General features: G+C 33.2%; 1 protein-coding gene across 2 annotated transcripts in view; it reads left to right on the top strand.

Annotated features, from left to right (window-relative positions):
- Nucleotides 1–20,421, top strand: part of LRRC40 (leucine rich repeat containing 40) — a 38,118-nt gene that overhangs the window by 4,104 nt on the left and 13,593 nt on the right. For both annotated transcript variants that reach the window (XM_043876596.1, XM_043876597.1), the window contains exons 4-10: nt 1,776–1,905; nt 5,373–5,496; nt 9,125–9,267; nt 11,478–11,650; nt 16,335–16,422; nt 16,541–16,586; nt 19,119–19,227. In XM_043876596.1, coding sequence (XP_043732531.1) covers nt 1,776–1,905; nt 5,373–5,496; nt 9,125–9,267; nt 11,478–11,650; nt 16,335–16,422; nt 16,541–16,586; nt 19,119–19,227 — 813 coding nt within the window. The remainder of the gene's footprint in view (nt 1–1,775; nt 1,906–5,372; nt 5,497–9,124; nt 9,268–11,477; nt 11,651–16,334; nt 16,423–16,540; nt 16,587–19,118; nt 19,228–20,421) is intronic.

Below are 20,421 nucleotides of genomic sequence, written 5' to 3' on the forward strand. Positions count from 1 at the left end.
AATTCTCCAATTATTTTATTTTTTGTTTTAGAATAGCCTACATGTTTTCCGGTTTTACAAATTTAATACCAATTAAAAAAAATACTCTCTATATTTTTTGTGAAATAATTTTTAGTGGTTATTTTCAAAATCTTTGTTGACATCTCAAGTTTTATGTTACTTTGATAGTCTAAGATATATGTGTGTTAAACAGTAGGAAGAAATTTAAAACAGTTTTTTTCATCAGTGAGGAAAACATCACATTTTTTGATATTAGTAGTTTTTAAACCTTTCTGAGGACTCCTGAGATTCCATGGGTATGCCTCTGGTACGCTTTGATAGGTACATGGGAGGCCAGCCAGCTGAGACTCCAGCTACTTCTGTTTGCCCTTCAGTATGCGTTCAGACTTTCAAGAAAAATTACTGCCTTATATGTTACATATACACTGTGGAAAAGGGATTAGGGATGATTTAATTTAGGCGAAAAATTAAAAGGGTTTAAGTGTTAAACATTGTTTGAGAAGCTGTGGCTTATAAAATAGGTATGGTTATTGATCTGTCTAACATATCATGATCAAGTCTCAGTTTTCTGAAGTTAACTAGTTTGAGGGAGAACAGTTTTCAAATAACAGTCTTTATTTGATGAAAAACTTAAAATTACCATAAATTAACAAAAATATCTGTACCCAAAATTGTTTAGGACAGTTAGTGAAGATGCCTGTTGTTTAGCTGTGCAGCAGAACCTCTTCCCACTGCAAGCCAAAGGCATAGATATGCTCTGCAAAGTGAAGAGTGGGCAGGGTTGAGAGGAGGAGAGAGAGTATGTAGCAGGTGTGGGTGGCTTTAGCTTTAGCTTCTAGCACTTAAGGATATGAATGTTAGGATGGAGGGAATACAATAAGAGGAAAAGAAGGAAATATATAGCAAAAATTATATTTTTGCCCAACTAGATTCCTGTCAGATATGCAAGGATTACAATTAAGTAACGGACAGTGTCAACCAATTTCTAGTAATTTTTGGTGGTTCATATTTTAGAAAACATTTTTTGGCATTTTTGTTCCAGTTATTTTTATTATAATTTAAGGTCATTGTTATATGCTTATATTTCCCATTTCCTGCCTGTTATTTGTGAAGAAACTGTATATGGCTAGACAGTAGAGTAGAATTCCCAAGCAAGTAGTTGGCATGAATCTAAGAACAAGTTAAATCATCTCTTGATTATCAGGGAATGTATTACTCTAAGTGACTTGGGACTTCTACACCAATAAACTGGAATCACTGCAGGACTGAACTGAAAATAATGATTCAGTACAAATAAGGTTGGAGTTGCATATTACACATTTAACTGGATATGCTAGGCCCTCAAATAGAAATACCTATTTTTGTCTTGAGTGCTAGATTGAAGCCTAATCCCCATGTAAAATGTGACTTCATTGTAGTGTGTGTATGTGTCTTTGTCAAAATCTTAAAACTCTGATAGAGTGTGAAAATTTAGAGTCCAATGTATTCTTTCACCTTGCATGTAAAATGAAGTTGATTAAAGGAACCAATCAAAATTTCACAAATTATATCTTTGCATCAAAATCTTTATTTCTTTGAAACACTCAATTTGATTACATTACTGTCATTTTAATGGGTGTATCCTTTTAGGATGTAAAGTTTGATAAGTACTTAAAATTAGTAACCTTACTTGACTTTTTTTTAATGAGCCCAGGTATTTGATTAGCCGAAACGCCTTGTTAAGTATTTATTTTGTTGTCACCAAATTATTCAGCATTTGTTTTATCAATCAATAGCCATAACAAGCTGAAAATACTCCCTGAAGAAATTACAAATCTAAGAAATCTGAAGGGCCTGTATCTCCAGCATAATGAACTCACTTGCATACCAGAGGGGTTTGAACAACTTTCCAACTTAGAAGATTTAGTAAGTTTTGATTTTGCAATATTTGTATAATTTGGGGCTGAAGGGATTTTTCATTTGGCTGAGAAATTGGATATATGATAGCAATCATGAGTACATGGGCACCTGTTTTAATAATGACTAGATTATCAGAACTATGTATTACAATTAGATTGCTAAATTAATCATTGCAAATTTCTTTTCCTATGTTTTTCTTCTTTTTTCCTATGTTTTTCTTATGATAGAAATTACCTTAGATTTTAATTTCAGAATAGAGTTTTAGAAGGGGCCTGATGATGATGACTTTGCTATTCAAAGGCTTTTATGACTTAGCAAAATAAAGGAAAGGTGTTTTTAGCATATACTTACTCCCTTTTTTAAAAAATATTTTTGGCTGCATGGGGTCTTTGTTGCTGCATGCAGGCTTTCTCTAGTTGCAGTGTGTGAGGGCTACTCTAGTTGCAGTGCCTGGGCTTCTCATTGAGGTGGCTTCTCTTGTAGATTCCCATTACCTCCTCTTAATCTCTTATGGTCCTTCTGTTCCCTAAGTATCCAGGTACTTCAGGGCCTGCCTTTTCTTCCCTGTTTTCCAAAGTGGCCACATTTCTTGGTGAAATTTTCCTTCCATCTATTTCACATCTTAAATAGAGATAACCATGAAGCAGTACAAATGTTATTTTAGTCATATTATTAAGAATAATATAGACAACAGGCACTTTGCTTTACATATAGCTAAGTAGTTTCATCCTGTTACAGATTTTTAAAAAAGTAACATCCAAAGTCATACAACTAATTAAGGAATTCAGGATTTTAACATCAGACAATTTGATTTCAAAGTGTATACATCCTTCCCTCCCAAATTTACCACAGGAGGAGTAAGACTCTACTATAAGCTATCCTATCTGAAAGACTAGCTATATTAGATCAGATGTTCCAATATAAATCTCTACTCCATGTAGTTATTTCATAGTACGTTCTTGTTCTGTTCACTATTACGTGTTTTGAAAAACTCACTAGTATCATTTTAGCCTTTAAGTTTATTTTCTATTGAAGGACAAATTACTTTTACTTATTTTTTTCTTGATATTTTCCCTTATCAGCTCTAGTGGTTGAAATCAAAATATATACTCTCCTCAACCATTTCTTTAGTATCTCTTTGTTTTTCAATCTGATAAGATTGGAAATAAATTTTGGAAAGTAAAAGGTAGATGAAATGAGTGGGAAGGAAGGGAGCCATCAGATTTTCTTATAAAATTTAGTGGTAAAAGATAGTAATTGATTAAAAAAAGAATCTAGTAGAAGGCTTAATGAAAACCTTATGAACTTTTGTTCTGGGTTTCCAGATATTCATTTTCTTAATAAAAGAATGTTTCAGTTGAGAATTGTGTTCTTAAGGACTAATTATCAAATAAATCATAAATGTGAACAACAATAAATTAAAGCATTTAAAGTGTAAGGTAATAATTTAAGCTAACAATATTTCTTTTTTTTTAATTTAGAAACTTATTCTGTTTAATCCACAAACTTTATATAGCTATAGTTTAAAACAAAAACAGTGAAAATAAAACACTGTTTCAAATTCTGGGCCCTTCCAATTTTCCAAATACAAGAGCTCTGACAGTTGTATACACCAGCTGAAACAAGACAAAATTATGAATGGAGTCATGACATTTCATGAAACAAAATTTTACATAACTGAAGGATCCTTCCTGGGAGTAGTTAATTACCTTTACAAAAAAAAAAGAAAGAATGGAATTCCAGTGTTCTAAATCAACTTGTGTCACATCAATATAAACCCACAGTGTCCTGGCAAACAACATGCTTTCATTTTCTGTCTCATCCTAGAACCTGAATCCTAATTCATTTCAGCAGAGACTCCACAGGCAACAGGAAAGATTGTGGCATTAAAATATTCATTTATTCTTTTGTGGTAGCTCAACGGTGGTCTCATTTCTGGGCAAGAATTTAAGCTAGTAATATTTCTTAAAGTTGCATAAAACTGCTTAGCACAGTGCTAAATAAATATTTATTGAAGAGATGATGTCACATAAATAATGATTAATTCATATGCACTGTACTTATTTTGTATTCAATTTAATCATTAACTGCAATAGTTTAATATTTAACTATTAATAATTCTGTTACTTTAGATTCTTTAAAATTTCTTAAGAATTTGTGAATTACTCTTCTTTATCAGAAACTATTTTTAGCTTTTGATGTTGGAATAATTTTAGATTTATAGAGAAGTTGGAAAGATAGTACAGAGAGTGTCTGTATACCCTTCACCCATCTTAGTGGGTGAACATTTTACATAACCGTGGGGTATTTGTAAAAACTAAGAAATTGACTTTGGTACAATACTGCTAACTAAACTATAGATCTTATAATATTTTCCCAGTGTTTTCGCTAATGTCCTTTTCTTTTTGTTCCAGGATCCAATCCAGAATACTACATTGCATTTAGTGTCAGTAAATTCTGATATCACAAAATATTTATTAGTAATCTGTTGCTTCTTAGACCTTAGAGTATTTGATTTGTAGAGTATTATGTTGTATGTTGTAGATTATGTGTTGTTACTGTAATAATAACAGTATGTTTTAAAAATATGCTGATGTATAATAGCACAGCATTTTTCCTTTTCTTGATTTATTTAGAGTTATAGTTATTTAATGTTAGACTAAATCATAATCTTCAGAGAACAGTTCCTTTAAGTCATTTTTTTCTTATTCAGTGTTGTCATTGGCACTACCTGATAGTTTAGTGATAGCTGGTGAAATAACTTAAATTTAATTTGAATGTCTTAAGAAGAATACCTGATACATAGCATTGTCTTTTAAAGGGAGTTGCAAAAAAAATTCTCATAAGTATTTAGAGAAAAAGCAAAGAATTACAATGCAAAAGTAAGGTATAGGGATTAATTAGGCAGAGTGAAAGAGTGAAAATTAAACAGTAGACTTTTGTACTTAGTTAAAGCAGACTTAACTTTGGTCAGCAGAAGAACCAAGAGGGAATATTTTTTCCTCCCAAATTAAAATGGCCTTGTTTTTCAGCCTTACGTTTTTTCTTTCAAGCATTTTTCTTTTTTGCAAAGATGTTTTTCTTTTTATATTGTGGTTTAACTATACATTTTGCCTGATGTATCATAGATAACAAATATTGGACGAATAAATGGATTTTTTAAAAACACGATGAAAGATACAGCATGACTTAGTACTAACAGAAACCTTTCTGTAAAATATTTTTGAAATCAATTCATTTTAATTTCTCTCTGCTACATTATTAGACATGTAGTAGGTCCGCAGAAAATATTGAGGTAATGACTGATGATCTGTGAAATTGTCAGTGAATGAGACTTACAAAGTGTATCTACTCTAAGTAGTTTTTTTAAATGTTGCAATGCCCGTAAAATTCTGAACACCCCCCTTAGGGATCCTTCATTTATTTTTTTATTTACTTGTTCATTCATTCATTTTGTCCTTCTCTTTTTAAAGGATTTTTCAAATAATCGTCTTACAACTGTTCCTGCTAGTTTTTCTTTTCTATCCAGCCTGGTGCGTCTCAATCTTTCCAGTAATCAACTGAAGAGTTTGCCAACACAGCTAAGTGGAATGAAAAGTAAATCTTCTCTGTTTTAAAAATTGAATAAATTTGAAGTTTGTGTAACTTATATTTAGAAAAATAAATTTTTATGTAGTTTCAGAGAAGTAGAACTATAGATTTTATCATGGTAAATGCAAACAATAACAACTAGTCAGATTTTCTCCAGGGCATTATTATCTAGCAACTTCATTAAAATTTACCATCAAAACAGTTCAGTTCAGTTGCTCAGTCATGTCCGACTCTTTGTGACCCCACGGACTGCAGCATGCCAGACTTCCCTGTTCATCACCGACTCCTGAAGCTTGCTCAAACTCAGGTCCATTGAGTTGGCTATGCCATCCAACCATCCCATCCCATCCTATACTATCCATACTACCAAAATAGTAGCTTGACACATCAAAAAGATAAAAAGAAAATAAGATTATAAACTGTGGGGAAATTATATACCTGAGAAATTGATTAAGGTTTTGAGCATGCTGTCTCCTCTTTAACATATTCCACATTTAATGAGAGATCATGCCTCTCTCCTAGGTGATTCCACCTATGATAGGTTATGTTAAATCTGTATCCTCCTTGAGGTCTGTAAGTAATAACGTCAAGAGATAGTCTAGTTTTCCCTAAATTGTCAATCCTTTTTAAAAGCAAGTTAAATTTAGTGTTTCTATTTTATTAAAGTTTACCATCGAAGTTTACCATTTGAAGTATTGTAGAACTAATATGAAGGATGAAGAAAATAGAAGGTACATTTCAGTAATTTTAAATAAGTATACTTGTTCATCTTAGAATTCTTGAGTCCAAAATCAATCAATTCTTTTTTCTCCTAAAGGCAAACAATTATTATTTCTTAGTTGATGATCACTATGTGTCAACTGTAGACTGTTTACCTTATCTACTTCTTTTGCTAATCATATGTGGGCTCTTTCATTTTTTTTAAACCTCCCTTTTTTGGAGGAAATCATAGATGTGATTTCGAACACTTGGTTACAGATTATTTAGAAGTGAGTTTGTAAAATTGTGCTGTTTGACATTTTAAAAAAAATACTGTATAATTGACTAACAATGTTATTACTTTCAGGTGTGCAAAAATAAAACAGTGATATTTTTATACATTACAAATGATCACTGCTGTTTTACTCTAGATTAATGGTTATTTGGGCTTCTGATTTGGTGCTAGTGGTAAAGAATCCGCCTGCCAGTGCAGAAGTTGCAAGAGATGTGGGTTTAATCCCTGGGTCAGGAAGATCCCCTAGAAACGCACACTACTCTAGTATTCTTGCTGGAAAATTCCATGGACAGAGGAGCCTGGCGGGCTACAGTCAGTGGGGCTACAAAGAGTCAGACACAACTGAGTGACTGAGAACAGCACAATGGTTATTTGTTATTTATTACAGGAATGCATACATTAAATGCCATAAATTGGATTGACATTTTAGGGGAGCCTTTACTTGTGATACCAATAGTTAACTCTGCTTGTTTTTGCCATTGTTCAATAAAAGTATTAGAAAATAGAGCTGAACATAAAATATGATACCTGGAATGAGTATGCAAGAAGCATGTGTTTTTTGTTTTTATTTTATTTTTTAATTGAGTAGAAATACTGAGAGATAAGAATAGATATTGAAATCAATAGAAAAATGCTTTAAACTTACAGCAGGTTTTCTGATATATTATATAATTAGTCTCAGGTATTTTCTGTGTTTTAGCCATTACAAAGATACTTTTAAGCTATTACCAGTAGGACACTTAGTTGTTTTTTTCACTATTCACAACCGAGATTCTACAGTTTCTAACATTTTTATGGTTTGTAACATTTGTATGGTTCTTTGTAATTCAAAATGCTTTAAAATATATGGGAGAAGGCGAGGGTGGGATGTTTCGAGAGAACAGCATTGAAATATGTATATTATCTAGGGTGAAACAGATCATCAGCCCAGGTTGGATGCATGAGACAAGTGCTTGGGCCTGGTGCACTGGGAAGACCCAGAGGGACTGGGTAGAGAGGGAGGTGGGAGGGGGGATCGGGATGGGGAATACATGTAAATCCATGGCTGATTCATGTCAATGTATGACAAAAACCACTACGATATTGTAAAGTAATTAGCCTCCAAGTAATAAAAATAAATGAAAAAAAAAAAATAAATAAAATATATTATTTTGCCATCACAATAGTTCTATAAATTAATGAGAATGCATATTATTTACATTTTAAAGATTCAGGAACCTAGGTTTAGAAATTATACAGCAAATTGTAAAGCCAGGTTTTTCACCTTCTTACTTCATCCCTCTTGCTTTTTCTGCTGCATGCTGTTTGTATTCTCAACCAGTGCTCTTAAATGCAAAGACTTGTGAAAACTAGTTTCTAGATGTAAAACAAACTTCTTTATAGAATTTACTGGATTTAGGGTGGATCGGATTATGACATTTTCCTCAGTGCTCTAGCCAAATAATACGTAAATTATCATATTATAAATTAAAGTACTATTAAATTTGTTTTGAAAAGCTGTTCGTTTCTGTAAACACTGAAAGTAGTCTAAATATATCAATTCAGTCTTGAATTACGTTAAAATTGACAAGCTCAAAGTACATGAAAAATAGTTGTAAAATATATATTGCCTATTCAAACTATAGGGTTGAGAATAGTGGAAAATATAAGTGGAAGAGGGCTTCCCTGGTGCCTCAGTGGTAGAGCATCCACCTAACAGTGTAGAAGGTGTGGGTTCGATCCCTGGGTTGGGAAGATCCCCCTGGAGAAGGAAATGGCTACCATGCCAGTATTCTTGAGTGGGAAATCCCATGGACAGAGGAGCCTGGTGGGCTACAATCAGTCCATGGGGTCATAGAAGAGTCAGACACAACTTAGTGACTAAATCAACAACAGTAAGTGGAGAATCTGCAATATGGATTAGGGAGAAATTGCTTATTAAAGTCTTACGAAAAAGAAGAGCTTTACTTTTCTTCTGTTTTTGTTTTCCATTCTGTCTTTTATGAGATATTCAGGAGGTAAGAGAGAGATCCTGCAAGTGAAAACATTCTTCTTATCAAGAGTGTGAGCTAAGGTATTAGAAAAAGCATGTGACTTAAAAAAAAAATTAGAAAAAAGGAAGGAAAGAAGACAGGGAGAGAGGCACTGAGTGGCTGAAAGAGTAGGAGAGAATACATAGAAATCCATGGGTTTTTTGACACAACAAATACGGATGTGTAAGCTACTACTGGCCAGAGTTACTTGACATTCATTCATATGAGTAGTATGCATGTATATTTATGTCTTTAATAATTTAAGCTTTCCTTTAAAGATGTATGATTAGAGGTAAATAATCTCATAGTTTATGTATTTTAGAGTACTTTAAGGGAATACTAGAGTATTTTGTTTTTTAAGTCTTTGCAAAGATGACCTGGACTGTTATTAAACATTGACTTTAGTATCATTGTTTTTCTTTAATTGTAACTAAATGTAAAAATGTTTTAGTTTTCATTTATATAATTCAGTGGTATTCTAGGATTCTTAATTATTACAGCAGTGTAGAAAATCACAGTTTTGTGAGTCCTCATGATTACATGAACATTCTTCGAACGTATATAGAATTGTAAACCGATATTTTTCTCTACTAAAGTATCTTTGTGTTTCACTAAATATGTATTACAGGATTAAAGCATTTGGATTGTAATTCAAATCTCTTGGAAACTATTCCTCCTGAATTGGCCAGCATGGAATCACTAGAATTGCTATATTTGCGAAGGAATAAATTACGTTTTCTACCAGAATTTCCTTCTTGTAAACTATTAAAGGTACTATTTAGTTGTTTATTAAATATACATTTTCTGAAAGTTAATCATGAAAATGAAAATTTAAATTTATTTTACATTGAGAATATGTATTAGTTATGTGTTTTTTCTTATTTTTCAGAATTTTATTATGATTGAATATATTAATCGTATTGTTAATAACAGATTTTTTTAAAAAAAGAAATAATCAGTTTTAAAAATAAGAAATTGCCCATTTCATCTGGAGGGTAGTTTATAACTCGAGAAGTAGTATTAGGTTGGTGCAAAAGTAATTGTGGTTTTGCATTGTTGAACTTTGCCAGTTAGTATTGGAATACATTCTTAAATAAATGATTATGTTACATATCATTTTAATGTACATTTCTTTATATTTTTGCTAATGACATTGCTTGCTGTTTATTTTATAATTATTTTAGACTATAGAAATGATGTTAGACAGAGCAAATTCAAGCAATTTTTTTGAGTTTAGAATGGGTTGGAAAGCAGCAGAAACAACTCACCACATCAATATCAACAATGCATTCGGCCCTGGAACGTACAGTGCAGTGGTGGTTCAAGTTTTGCAAAAGAGATGAGAGCCTTGAAGATGCGGAGCATAGTGGCCAGCTATCAGTAGGTGACAGAAACCAATTGAGAGTATCATTAAAGCTGGTCCTGTTAAAACTACATGAGAAGTTGCTGAAGAACTCATTGTTGACCATTCTACTGTTGTTTGGCATTTGAAGCAAATTGGAAAGGTGAAAAAGTTCAGTAAATGGGTGCCTTATGAGCTGACTGAAAATCAAAAAAATCATCTTTTTGAAGTCTCTTCTCTTATTCTATGCATCAATGAATCATTTCTTGATCAGATTGTGACTTTTGACAAAAGTGGATTTTACATGACAACCAGCTCAGTGGTCGGACCGAGAAGAAGCTCCAAAGCACTTCCAAATCCAAACTTGGACCAGAAAAGGTCATGGTCACTCTGGTGGTCTGTTGCCTCTCTGATCCACAACAGTTTTCTGAATCCCGGCAAAACCATTACATCTGAGAAGTATGCTCAGCAAAATGATGAGATGCACTGAAAACGGCAGCGCCTGCAGTTGGCATTGGTCAACAGAAAGGGCCCAATTCTCCATGACAGCACCTGAATGCATGTCATACAACCAACGCTTCAAAAGTTGAATGAATTGGGCTATGAAGTTTTGCCTTATTTGCCATATTCACCTGACCTCTTGCCAACCGACTACCACTTCTTCAAGCATCTTGAAAACTTTTTGCAGGGAAAACGCTTCCATAACCAGCAGGATGCAGAAAATGCTTTAAAGAGTTCATCAAATCCTGAAGCAGAGATTTTTTATGCTATAGAAATAAACTTATTTTTTCATTGGCAAAAATGTGTTGATTGTAATGGTCATATTTTGGTTAATGAAGATGTGTTTAAGCCTGGTTATGAGTTGGACACAACTAAGTGACTGAACAACAGCAAAATAATGATTTAAAATTCACAATCCAAAACCTCAGTTACTTTTGTACCAACTTAATAGATGATGAAGCTAACAAAGTAAGTTGGGACCATAGTGTAGGAAGCCTGGAATACCAGGAAGAAATATGTGTCTAATTAAGTTGCCGGTTCATATTTACCTCATCATAAGATCTGTTTAAAATTATATACTTTTTTTTGGTATTAAGTATATAGCATTAACATTGTATTTAAATTTGCCATGCTTTGCTTTCCCTTATGTATACTTTTATGCATTGAGTTTCTTTAAATAAAATGGATATTTTATTTTACTTTAAAACTTTAATTTTTTATAGTATAGCTCTTGGATTTGTATTTTTATTCTATAAATGTAACTACTAAAATCATTTCTCTACCTTGGTTTTTTAAACTTTGAACTTTCTGCTGGATTAAGCCTTTAATTATTTTAAAATTACTAGGAAATTCTTGAAAAATTTTCTTTTTTGTTATTTTTCTGTATCTGCAAGATAGCTTCAGTTCAGTTCAGTTCAGTCACTCAGTCGTGTCTGACTCTTTGCGATCCCATGAAATCGCAGCACGCCAGGCCTCCCTGTCCATCACCAACTCTAAAATTTAAGCAACTTAGTCATTATAAAATTATGTTTTTTCCATGTGTTTTTCAGTGACTTGAAATTAAGATTTCAGTTTTACTTTCATTATCTAGTATAAAATTGAATAAAAAAATACACATGATTGATCTTTGGTTTTGTAGGAATTACATGTAGGAGAAAACCAGATTGAAATGTTAGGGGCAGAACATCTTAAGCATCTGAATTCTATCCTTGTGCTAGACCTGCGGGATAACAAGTTAAAATCTGTTCCAGATGAAATTACACTCCTGCAGTCTTTGGAAAGACTTGACCTAAGCAACAATGATATTAGTAGGTAAGTTTAAGAAGGAATGATATGAAATCATGTCTGTATTTGATTATAATTCATATGTTAAAACATGCAGAGATCTTTTTTATAAGTTGAATTCAATAAGTGTTTATTTAGTAGGTGTCATGTGCAGACCTACAAAGGGTAATTAGATTTTGTTCTTGGCAGCAAGCTTAATATACTAATGGAATCAGTTGTATTTACAAGTGACTCCTGCGGAGCTCAGTCGGTAAAGCATCTGCCTGCAATGTGGGAGACCTGGGTTCAATTCCTGGGTTGGGAATTTCCCCTGGAGAAGGAAATGGCAGCCCACTCCAGTATTCTTGCATGGAGAATCCCATGGACAGAGGAGCCTGGACGGGCTACACTACATGAGATTTTAAGAGTCAGACATGACTTAGTGCTATCTTTCTTTCTTTATTTCTAAACCACTTGAACATGAACTCTACGATGGGTAGGTTTTTATCTCTTTTTTTCACTGCTCTAACTTCTGTGTCAGTGCCTGGGTTCATGGAAGCTGCCTGGTAAATATTTGTTGAATTTGTTAAATGACTCTAAAACCATGGGAAAGATATGAAATACTTTGGTGACTTAAAGAAGATACAGGGGTCACAATTTATTGAGAAAAATCAGGGCAGACTTTGTGTAAGAAGTACAATTTTTAGATGATGTTATAGAACTGGTACCAGAGTGAAGCAGGTTAATTGTCTAGAGCACAAAATTTAAAAATGTACTCACTGGGACTTGCCTCACTATAGTCTCACCATGTGATCTTTCAAGGATGACCAATTTTCAAGTGCATATGTAAGGTGATCAGAATGACGCACTTGGCAGGAGAAAATTGCACAAACTAAGCTCTGAAAGTTTAGAAAATAAATTATAGGTATATGTTCAGAGGACAGTGAGGAATCAGGTTTAGTAGGGTACATGTAGTGAGGTATTTAGGTCTTGAAAGATAAACTGAGGCCATGTGAGAGAGGTCCTTGAAATCCCTACGAAGAGTCAGTTTTTATTGGTTAAGAAATGGGAGATTAAAAGCCAAACTAACTTGATTGTAACCTTGTAAGTTGATGATAGTGGGTTGAATGCTTTGGATAGGAGTGGGTTTATAGGTGGGAATTCTAAATAAGTTCTATTAGATTAATCTAGTAATAATTAACCTGAAAAGGCGTGCTTGCTATGTCCAGTTTACTGTGTTGACAGCCTTTTAGATTCCTCTCAGGTAATAAGGACCTAAACTGTAGTGACAATGAGAATGGAAAGACAAGCAAAGATGGGAGAGGTGTGATGAGTTAGATTGTGTCGTATTTAGCAGTTGATTGTGTTGGAGATGCAGAGGAAGAGGATGTGAGCAAAGAATCATAAAAGCTTATAAAACCATAATATTTAGAGATAGAATTATTTTACAGATATGTAAAAAATAAAACTCAGACTTAGTTAGGGTTGTAAACCAGTTAGGTGTCTGCAGTTTTGTGTTTGGATGTCAGAAACCTGGTTTGCTATGAACAGGCAAACGGTTAAGCAACGTCGACTTCTTCTTGGTTTATGTTTCAGTTACTACTTTAAAAATACTTGGACAGTGACCACTCTTTTCAGTCATTTCTATTTATAACATAATTAATAAGTGAACTGGATATTCCTAAAAGTACTTACAACTAATGAATGAAAGAATTGCTTGCCTCATAAATATTGACATGTACGTTTTTCCCCATGTTAGTCACTCAGTTGTGTCTGACTCTCTGTAACCTTATGGAGTATAGCCCACCAGTCTTCTCTGTCCATGGCATTTTTCAGGCAAGAAATACTGGAGTGGGGTGCCATTTCCTTCTCCAGGGGATCTTCCTGACCCAGGGAGCGAACCCACATAGCCTGTGTCTTTTGCATTGTAGGCAGATTCTTTACCATCTGAGCCACCAGGTAGTTACCTTTCTCCGCATAGCAGTTTTATTACGGCTACTAGTAATACGTAAAAACAGTAGAAAGGAAATATTTAAAACAAAAATGATGATAAATACTATTTAAGTAATCAGTATAAATATTTCTGATACGTATATTTCTCTTTCTCCAGAGCTCTGGATATAAAGTGTGTATGTATCACAGGGCCTAGAACATAATGAAACTAGTAAATATTTTCTTTACTTTCATCTAACCTCATACTTCCTAGACATTAAGACCATTCTTTTCATTTCGTATCCCTCCAGAATCTAACAAAATTGATTCCTTATGATGCTACCAGAGTAGTTTTTATAAAATACAAGTTATCAGCTTTTTCTTCAACTGAAAAACTGATGGTTCTTCATTGTTACAGCACTTTTTCCTAAATATGGCTATGTATTAGAACCACAAGAGAAGCTTTAAGAAGAAAAATGCAGATACCGAGACAGCAGTGAATCAGAATCTTTAGCAGTGGGACCTTAGAATTGTTTTGGTTTTGTTTTTAAAAAGTTCCTAAGAGATTTTGATACATCTGGTTTTCTAACCAACAATTAGGAATCACTGTCTTGCAAGATAAAGTCCAGGATTTTTAGCGTAATAGTCAAGTACATCTCACAGTCAGCCTTCATCATTCTTTTTCATCTTTCGGCCCCACAAGTATCTTATGACTACATTGAACTGTAAATATGCTGACTTTTTCTTTCTTCATTTTCTTTACCTTAGAATGCCCTTTTCCTGCTTGACTTCCTAATGGAATTCTGTTCTTTTTAGGTCCAAATCCAGGCTTTGCTACTTCCTTCTCCCTTTAGTCCTTTTTCTAATGTCTACTTTCCTAGTCTGAAAGCAGCTTGCTTGTTTAGCATGTATTTTATTATATATACATAAAATAGACAATTTGATGATTTTTGACAACTGTATGTATTGGTGTAATTCACTGTCACAATAATGAACGTTTCTGTTTTCCTAAAGTCTCTTTATACCCTTTGCAGTTAATCCCTTTTTCATATGCCCAACCCCTAGCAACCACTGATGAGCTCTGTCACTGTAGTTTTCTTTTTTTAAGTATCATATGAGTGAAATCACGGCATATAGTTTTTGTGCCTTCTTTCCTGTAGTATAATGCTTCTGTGATTTATCCGTGTGATTTTTGTCTCAGTAATTTATTCATTTTTATTGCTGAGTGTTATTCCATTATACAGATATACCACAATTTTTTCATCTCTTCGGTAGTTAGTTGATGAATGTTTGGATTGCTCTCCATTTTTTAACTGTTGTGAATATTCATGTAAGTCTCTAATTGGACATAATTTTCATTTTTCCTGAGTAAAATGTTGGAGTGGGATTGCTTAGTTGTATGGTAAATGTGTGTTTAAAAAACTCCCACTTAGTAAAGTGGCTGTGCTATTTTACATGCTCACCATCAACATATGATAATTCCTGTATTTTGGTTAGCAATATATGTGTCCTTTTCTTTTGTTCATCTAAAAAGTTTTTAAGGGAAAGGACCTTGATATCCCTACAACAATGCCTAGTATATGATAGCTGCTTAATAAATTTTGAGATTTAATGTTTATGTATATCAGCAGGTTTTATCTGGTGTACCAAAAAAAAAAAAATGACTTTCTTTTTGAATGAAAAACTGAAGTATATGATTGAAAATTATTCTTTATGATTTTTTCATTTAGGAATTTTTTTATTTGCTAACATATACTTTTTAGCACTGTCTCAGCTCAGTTCAGTTGCTCAGTCGTGTCCAGCTCTTTGCAACCCCATGGACTGCAGCATGCCAGGCCTTCCTGTCCATCACCAACTCCCAGAGTTTACTCAAACTCATGTCCATAGAGGTGGTGATGCCATACAACATCTCATCCTCTGTCGTCCCCTTCTCCTGCGTTCAGTCTTTCCCACCATCAGGGTCTTTTCTAATCAGTCAGCTCTTCCTATCAGGTGGGCAAGGTATTGGAGTTTCAGCTTCACCATCAGTCCTTCCATTGAACACTCAGAACTGATATCCTTTGGGATGGACTGGTTGGATCTCCTTGCAGTCCAAGGGACTCTTAAGAGTCTTCTCCAATGCTACAGTTCAAAAGCATCAAATCTTCAGCTCTCCGCTTTTTTTATGGTCTAAATCTCACATCCGTACATGACCACTGGAAAAACCATAGCGTTGACTAGACAGACCTTTGTTGGCAAAGTAATGTCTCTGCTTTTTAAAGTGCTGTCTAGGTTGGTCATAACTTTTCTTCCAAGGAGTAAGCGTTTTTTCGTTTCATGGCTGCAATCACCATCTGCAGTGATTTTATAGCCCCCAAAAATGAAGTCTGTCACTCTTTCCATTGTTTCTCCATCTATTTGCCATGAAGTGATGCAACCAGATGCCATGATCTTAGTTTTCTGAATGTTGAGTTTCAAGCCAATTTTCTCACTCTCATCTTTCATCAAGAGGTTCTTTAGTTCTTCTTTGTTTTCTGCCATAAGAGTGGCACTGTCTGCAATTTAGGAAATATTTTATAGCTCACATTCTTTTTCTAGTAATCACAATATGACAGTATTAAATCAAATCTTGTTTTTTTTTTTTAAACATGTTTGGCATATATCTCAAAAGCAAATATTTTAGGCCTAAATTACTTGGGTTTTCTTTGACACTATTTTATGATGTATAGCTTGTCATATGTTGTTTGTTTTATAATCAACTACTTGGTTGAATTATACTTATCCCTGATGTTCTCCTTGAAATGCATTTAATATTTTATAGTCTGCCCTGTTCATTGGGAAGACTTCATTTGAAATTCCTGGCACTTGAAGGAAATCCTTTGAGAACCATTCGAAGAGAAATTATAAATGTAAGCATATTTAGAATTCAGCTCTTATTTTTAAATTTGATATTGAAACATACACATGATCTATTAATATAAAACTGCAATGTATGTCTGGTGAATGTTTTTATCCCCCTCTTTTCAGAAAGGAACCCAAGAAGTCTTAAAATACCTACGAAGCAAGATTAAAGGTACTCTTCTATTTTCTCCCATATTTTGAAAGATAACATGAAAAGTGGTGCAGTGTTAATCGTATATAAATTTACATGTAGTTTTAGTATACATATTTAGAGGAAATGGCCCCTGGTAGATGTCGCTCTAATCTGAATCCGTGAGACCATAAATATGCTGAAATTATGAAAACACTCTTAAATTCACAGTACTGTTCTGTCCTTAATCTCTGAGTTGTGTTATAGGGTACCAGTTAGAAATTATAATAAAAGATTCTGTCAGCACCTAATGCTTTACCTTTGTAAAAGAGCAAAACTTGACTATTACTGCATAAAATAAGGATTCTGTTGACTGGGAAGTATATTAACAGGTTTGAATAATGATATTGAGCATCATGAGCTTATTAGCCATTTGTACACCTTTGGTGAAATATCTCGAGTTCTTTTGTCCAATTTTTAATTTTTTAATTGTTGATGTAATAGTTCTTTATGTATTCTAGGTATAAGTCTCTTGTCAGATACATAATTTGGAAATGTTTTCTAGGCATCTGTGTGTTGTCTTTTCATTTTCTCAAAATGAAAAGCATCCTTCGAAACACAGGTTTTAAAAAAAATTTTAATAGTCATTTTCTTTTTTTGCTAATGCTTTTTGTTTCTTATCTCAAATTTCTTTGCAAAATCCTGTTTTATGAAGGTTTTATACTTTTTTTTCTTCTAAGAGGTTTAATACTTTTGCTCTTACATTCATGTCTTTGATCCACTGTGAGTTAATTTTTATAAATGCACTGAGATAAGGGTCCACTTTCATTCTTTTGCGTGTGATTATGCAGTTTCTGTGTACCATTTGTTGAAAAATCAGCTTTTCTCACTGAATGGTCTTTGCGTTTTTCGTTGAGTATCAGTTAACCATGAACGTAGGGTTCATCCTAGACTCACAAGTTTATTCCATTGATCTGTATTCCTGTCCTGTGCCAGCACTACAGTATATTGGTTACCATTGCTTTGTAATAAATTTGAAATTGGAAGGTGTAAAAGTCCTCCTGCTTTATTCTTCTTTCAAAATAGTTTGTTTCTCAGTCTCAAACATTTTAGAATCAGCTTGTTAATTTCTACAAAGGAGTAAGTTATCATTCTGATAGAGATTGCATTGAATCTAGATCCATTTATGGAATATTGCCATCTTGGTTTTTTTAATCAAAAAGGCAATAAATGTACTTGTACAAGAAAATATAGTACAAAGTAAAATGGTTTCTCACAATAGTCTCCTCCCCCAAGAGACAATTGCCTTCCTTTTACATTCTCTTTGATGCTGATTATTAAAAGTAGCACTTTGGAAAGTCTTGAGAATATTCTACTTTAACATATAATCATGCTAGTATAAATGTATTTAAAAATAACACTGGGTTTTGTTGCTGGTTTAATATTGTCTCTGCAGATGTAATTTGGCAGTATATATTACATATTCTTTTAAGTAGCATAACCAAACCTCTAGGGAACTTCTAAATAGTAAAGCATTTCACTTGAAATCAGTGTTGCCCTCTGTGTTGTTCGTCTCTATTCAATAGTCTGTCATTTATTATGTTACTTCTGTAAATAAAATATTTATATGGATGTATTTGTGTGGAAAAAATAGTTTAATAATTATTGACTCATGAATATCTGATGAGCTTAAGGCAAGAGAAATATACTTAGTATCATTCAACAAGTTTCATTAAATGCCTGTTGGGTTGAGAAAAGATCAGGGATACTACTAATTTTTTTAATGTTCTTCTGGCAAGTCTCCGTTCTTAATGTGACTATTACAACTATTCCATCATTTTCACATTGCTAGAAATTGTCTTATTTTAATTATGTCTAAATGGCAGAAGTCTCTTTCGCCAAAAAATCACAAAGCCATTTCTTTTAATTGTGGATGATTTTTGTTTGTTTTGCTTTTTATATCATATGGTGACAGTGTTAAACATTAAACAGTCTCGAGAGGTTGGTGAAGGAGTTGATTGTGTGTAAATGTTGAGTAGGTATGCGTGTTAGGAAGTATCTATTGAAAATACAGTCTTACATTTGCTAAGAAAGATCTTAGTAAATATAAGTAATGTACCAAAAGCTTACTAGGCTATGCAGATTGCCAGATTTTAAATGATTGGGGATAATCAGCTTCATTGTGTCCTAAACTGAAAAGATAGGCAGAAGCCTATTTGGTAGATATTTTTGGAAAATAGTACTTTTCCTTTGTTAACAAATTCCTTCATTGGAAGGAATACTATTTTTGCTTGTCATTGTTTCTTCTGAGACATTGTAGTTATTCTTTATCCTTTCCTACTCCTAAATTTTCTTATGGTAAGATTTATTAAAAGATTTTGAACTTTTTATCTTTTTTCTATTAAATAAAGATCAAACTCTGTACCTAGATTTGTTATTGGAAATAAAGCATATGAAAAGACATTTTCACCAACAGTATCTAAAAATCATGTGTACTATTTTTAAGTATTTTCAGGAATTTTTCAATGACTTCGTAGTATAAATATTAGTTTTATATAACTTTTCTTTTGCCAGATGATGGACCTAGCCAAAATGATTCTGTTACTGAGACTGCCATGACACTGCCAAGTGAATCTAGAGTCAATGTGCATACCATCATCACGTTAAAAATGTTAGACTATAGGTATGTAATTCATTTTCTCAAATGTTGTAAAACACATAGGTAACTTTCAGAAATAATTCTTCAGAGTTGGTGAAGATGAATTCATCAGAGTGCATTAGTACTTAGAATAATAGCAATTGCAAAAAAAAGCGATGAGATAAAAGCATATTGTACAATGCATAAAAGCATGAAAGTACAGTGAACTTAAGCCCATTCCTTAGGTGATATGTGTTTATTATGCTTAAGGAGGTTGATATATGGTTATTAATAGTAAATTTTTTATAATAACATTTTATAATTGTGAAAAATGAGATGCAGTATTGTTTGGTAATAAAATTTTCTGATTTAGTACCCAGCATCCAGAGAGAATTTTATATTGGAGGGAGGTCATATATTGGTAACTAAGAAGTGTAAGTATCATTTATTTAATGAATACCTCAAGCAGGAAAAGCTTAAGAGGTTGTACTCTGTTTATATATCTGAATTCAAGCCAAATAATATGTTTTAATAATGTGCTCTGGTGGCACATATATTAAACCTGAAATAGTTACAATGTTGGTATGTAAACCAAGGCAGAAGCCTAATGATGTTTATATATTATGGGCATGTGTTTGACTGGAGAAAGAAGATACCTATGCAGAAATTGGAAGTGGTTGTCAAGTATTTGTCAGTGATGTCTAAGGCAACATGATAAAAACAGCCAGTACAGTCAGAAGTCTTTCAGTGATTAGCTTATGCTTGGGTATTGTAATGAAAAGAATACATTCTCAAGTCAGATAGTGACAAGGTTTATTCAGTTATCCACAGCACCATCATCAATTCCTGGCCTCTTTTCCTTAATGTGTACTATCAGTGGGTACTGCCTCCTTAGCAGTCAGGATACAGTCTCCATTTCATATTTGCTGTGTTTCATTCACATAGAAATCTCTACTCTCAGCCTTCTTTGACACTGTCATACAAGATAGACTCATCCATAGTTGTAGTTGTGTCCTTTTCATAGCATTCTAGTGTAGTAATTTAGCATGTTTTATTTTACACATAATATACCCATTTATTCAGTAGATATTTTTGGAACCTACTAGGTATCAAATTCTGTATTAGGTTTTATAATATACCAAATGTTCAGACAGACTTGATTCCTGTCTTGGAATTTCTTACCTTAGAATTCCTTTTATCTCTGGCTGCCACTCCCTCTACCCTGCATGGATATGATTT

Source organism: Cervus elaphus, chromosome 20 (assembly GCF_910594005.1).
Source record: "Cervus elaphus chromosome 20, mCerEla1.1, whole genome shotgun sequence".
NCBI classification, from domain to species: domain Eukaryota; kingdom Metazoa; phylum Chordata; class Mammalia; order Artiodactyla; family Cervidae; genus Cervus; species Cervus elaphus.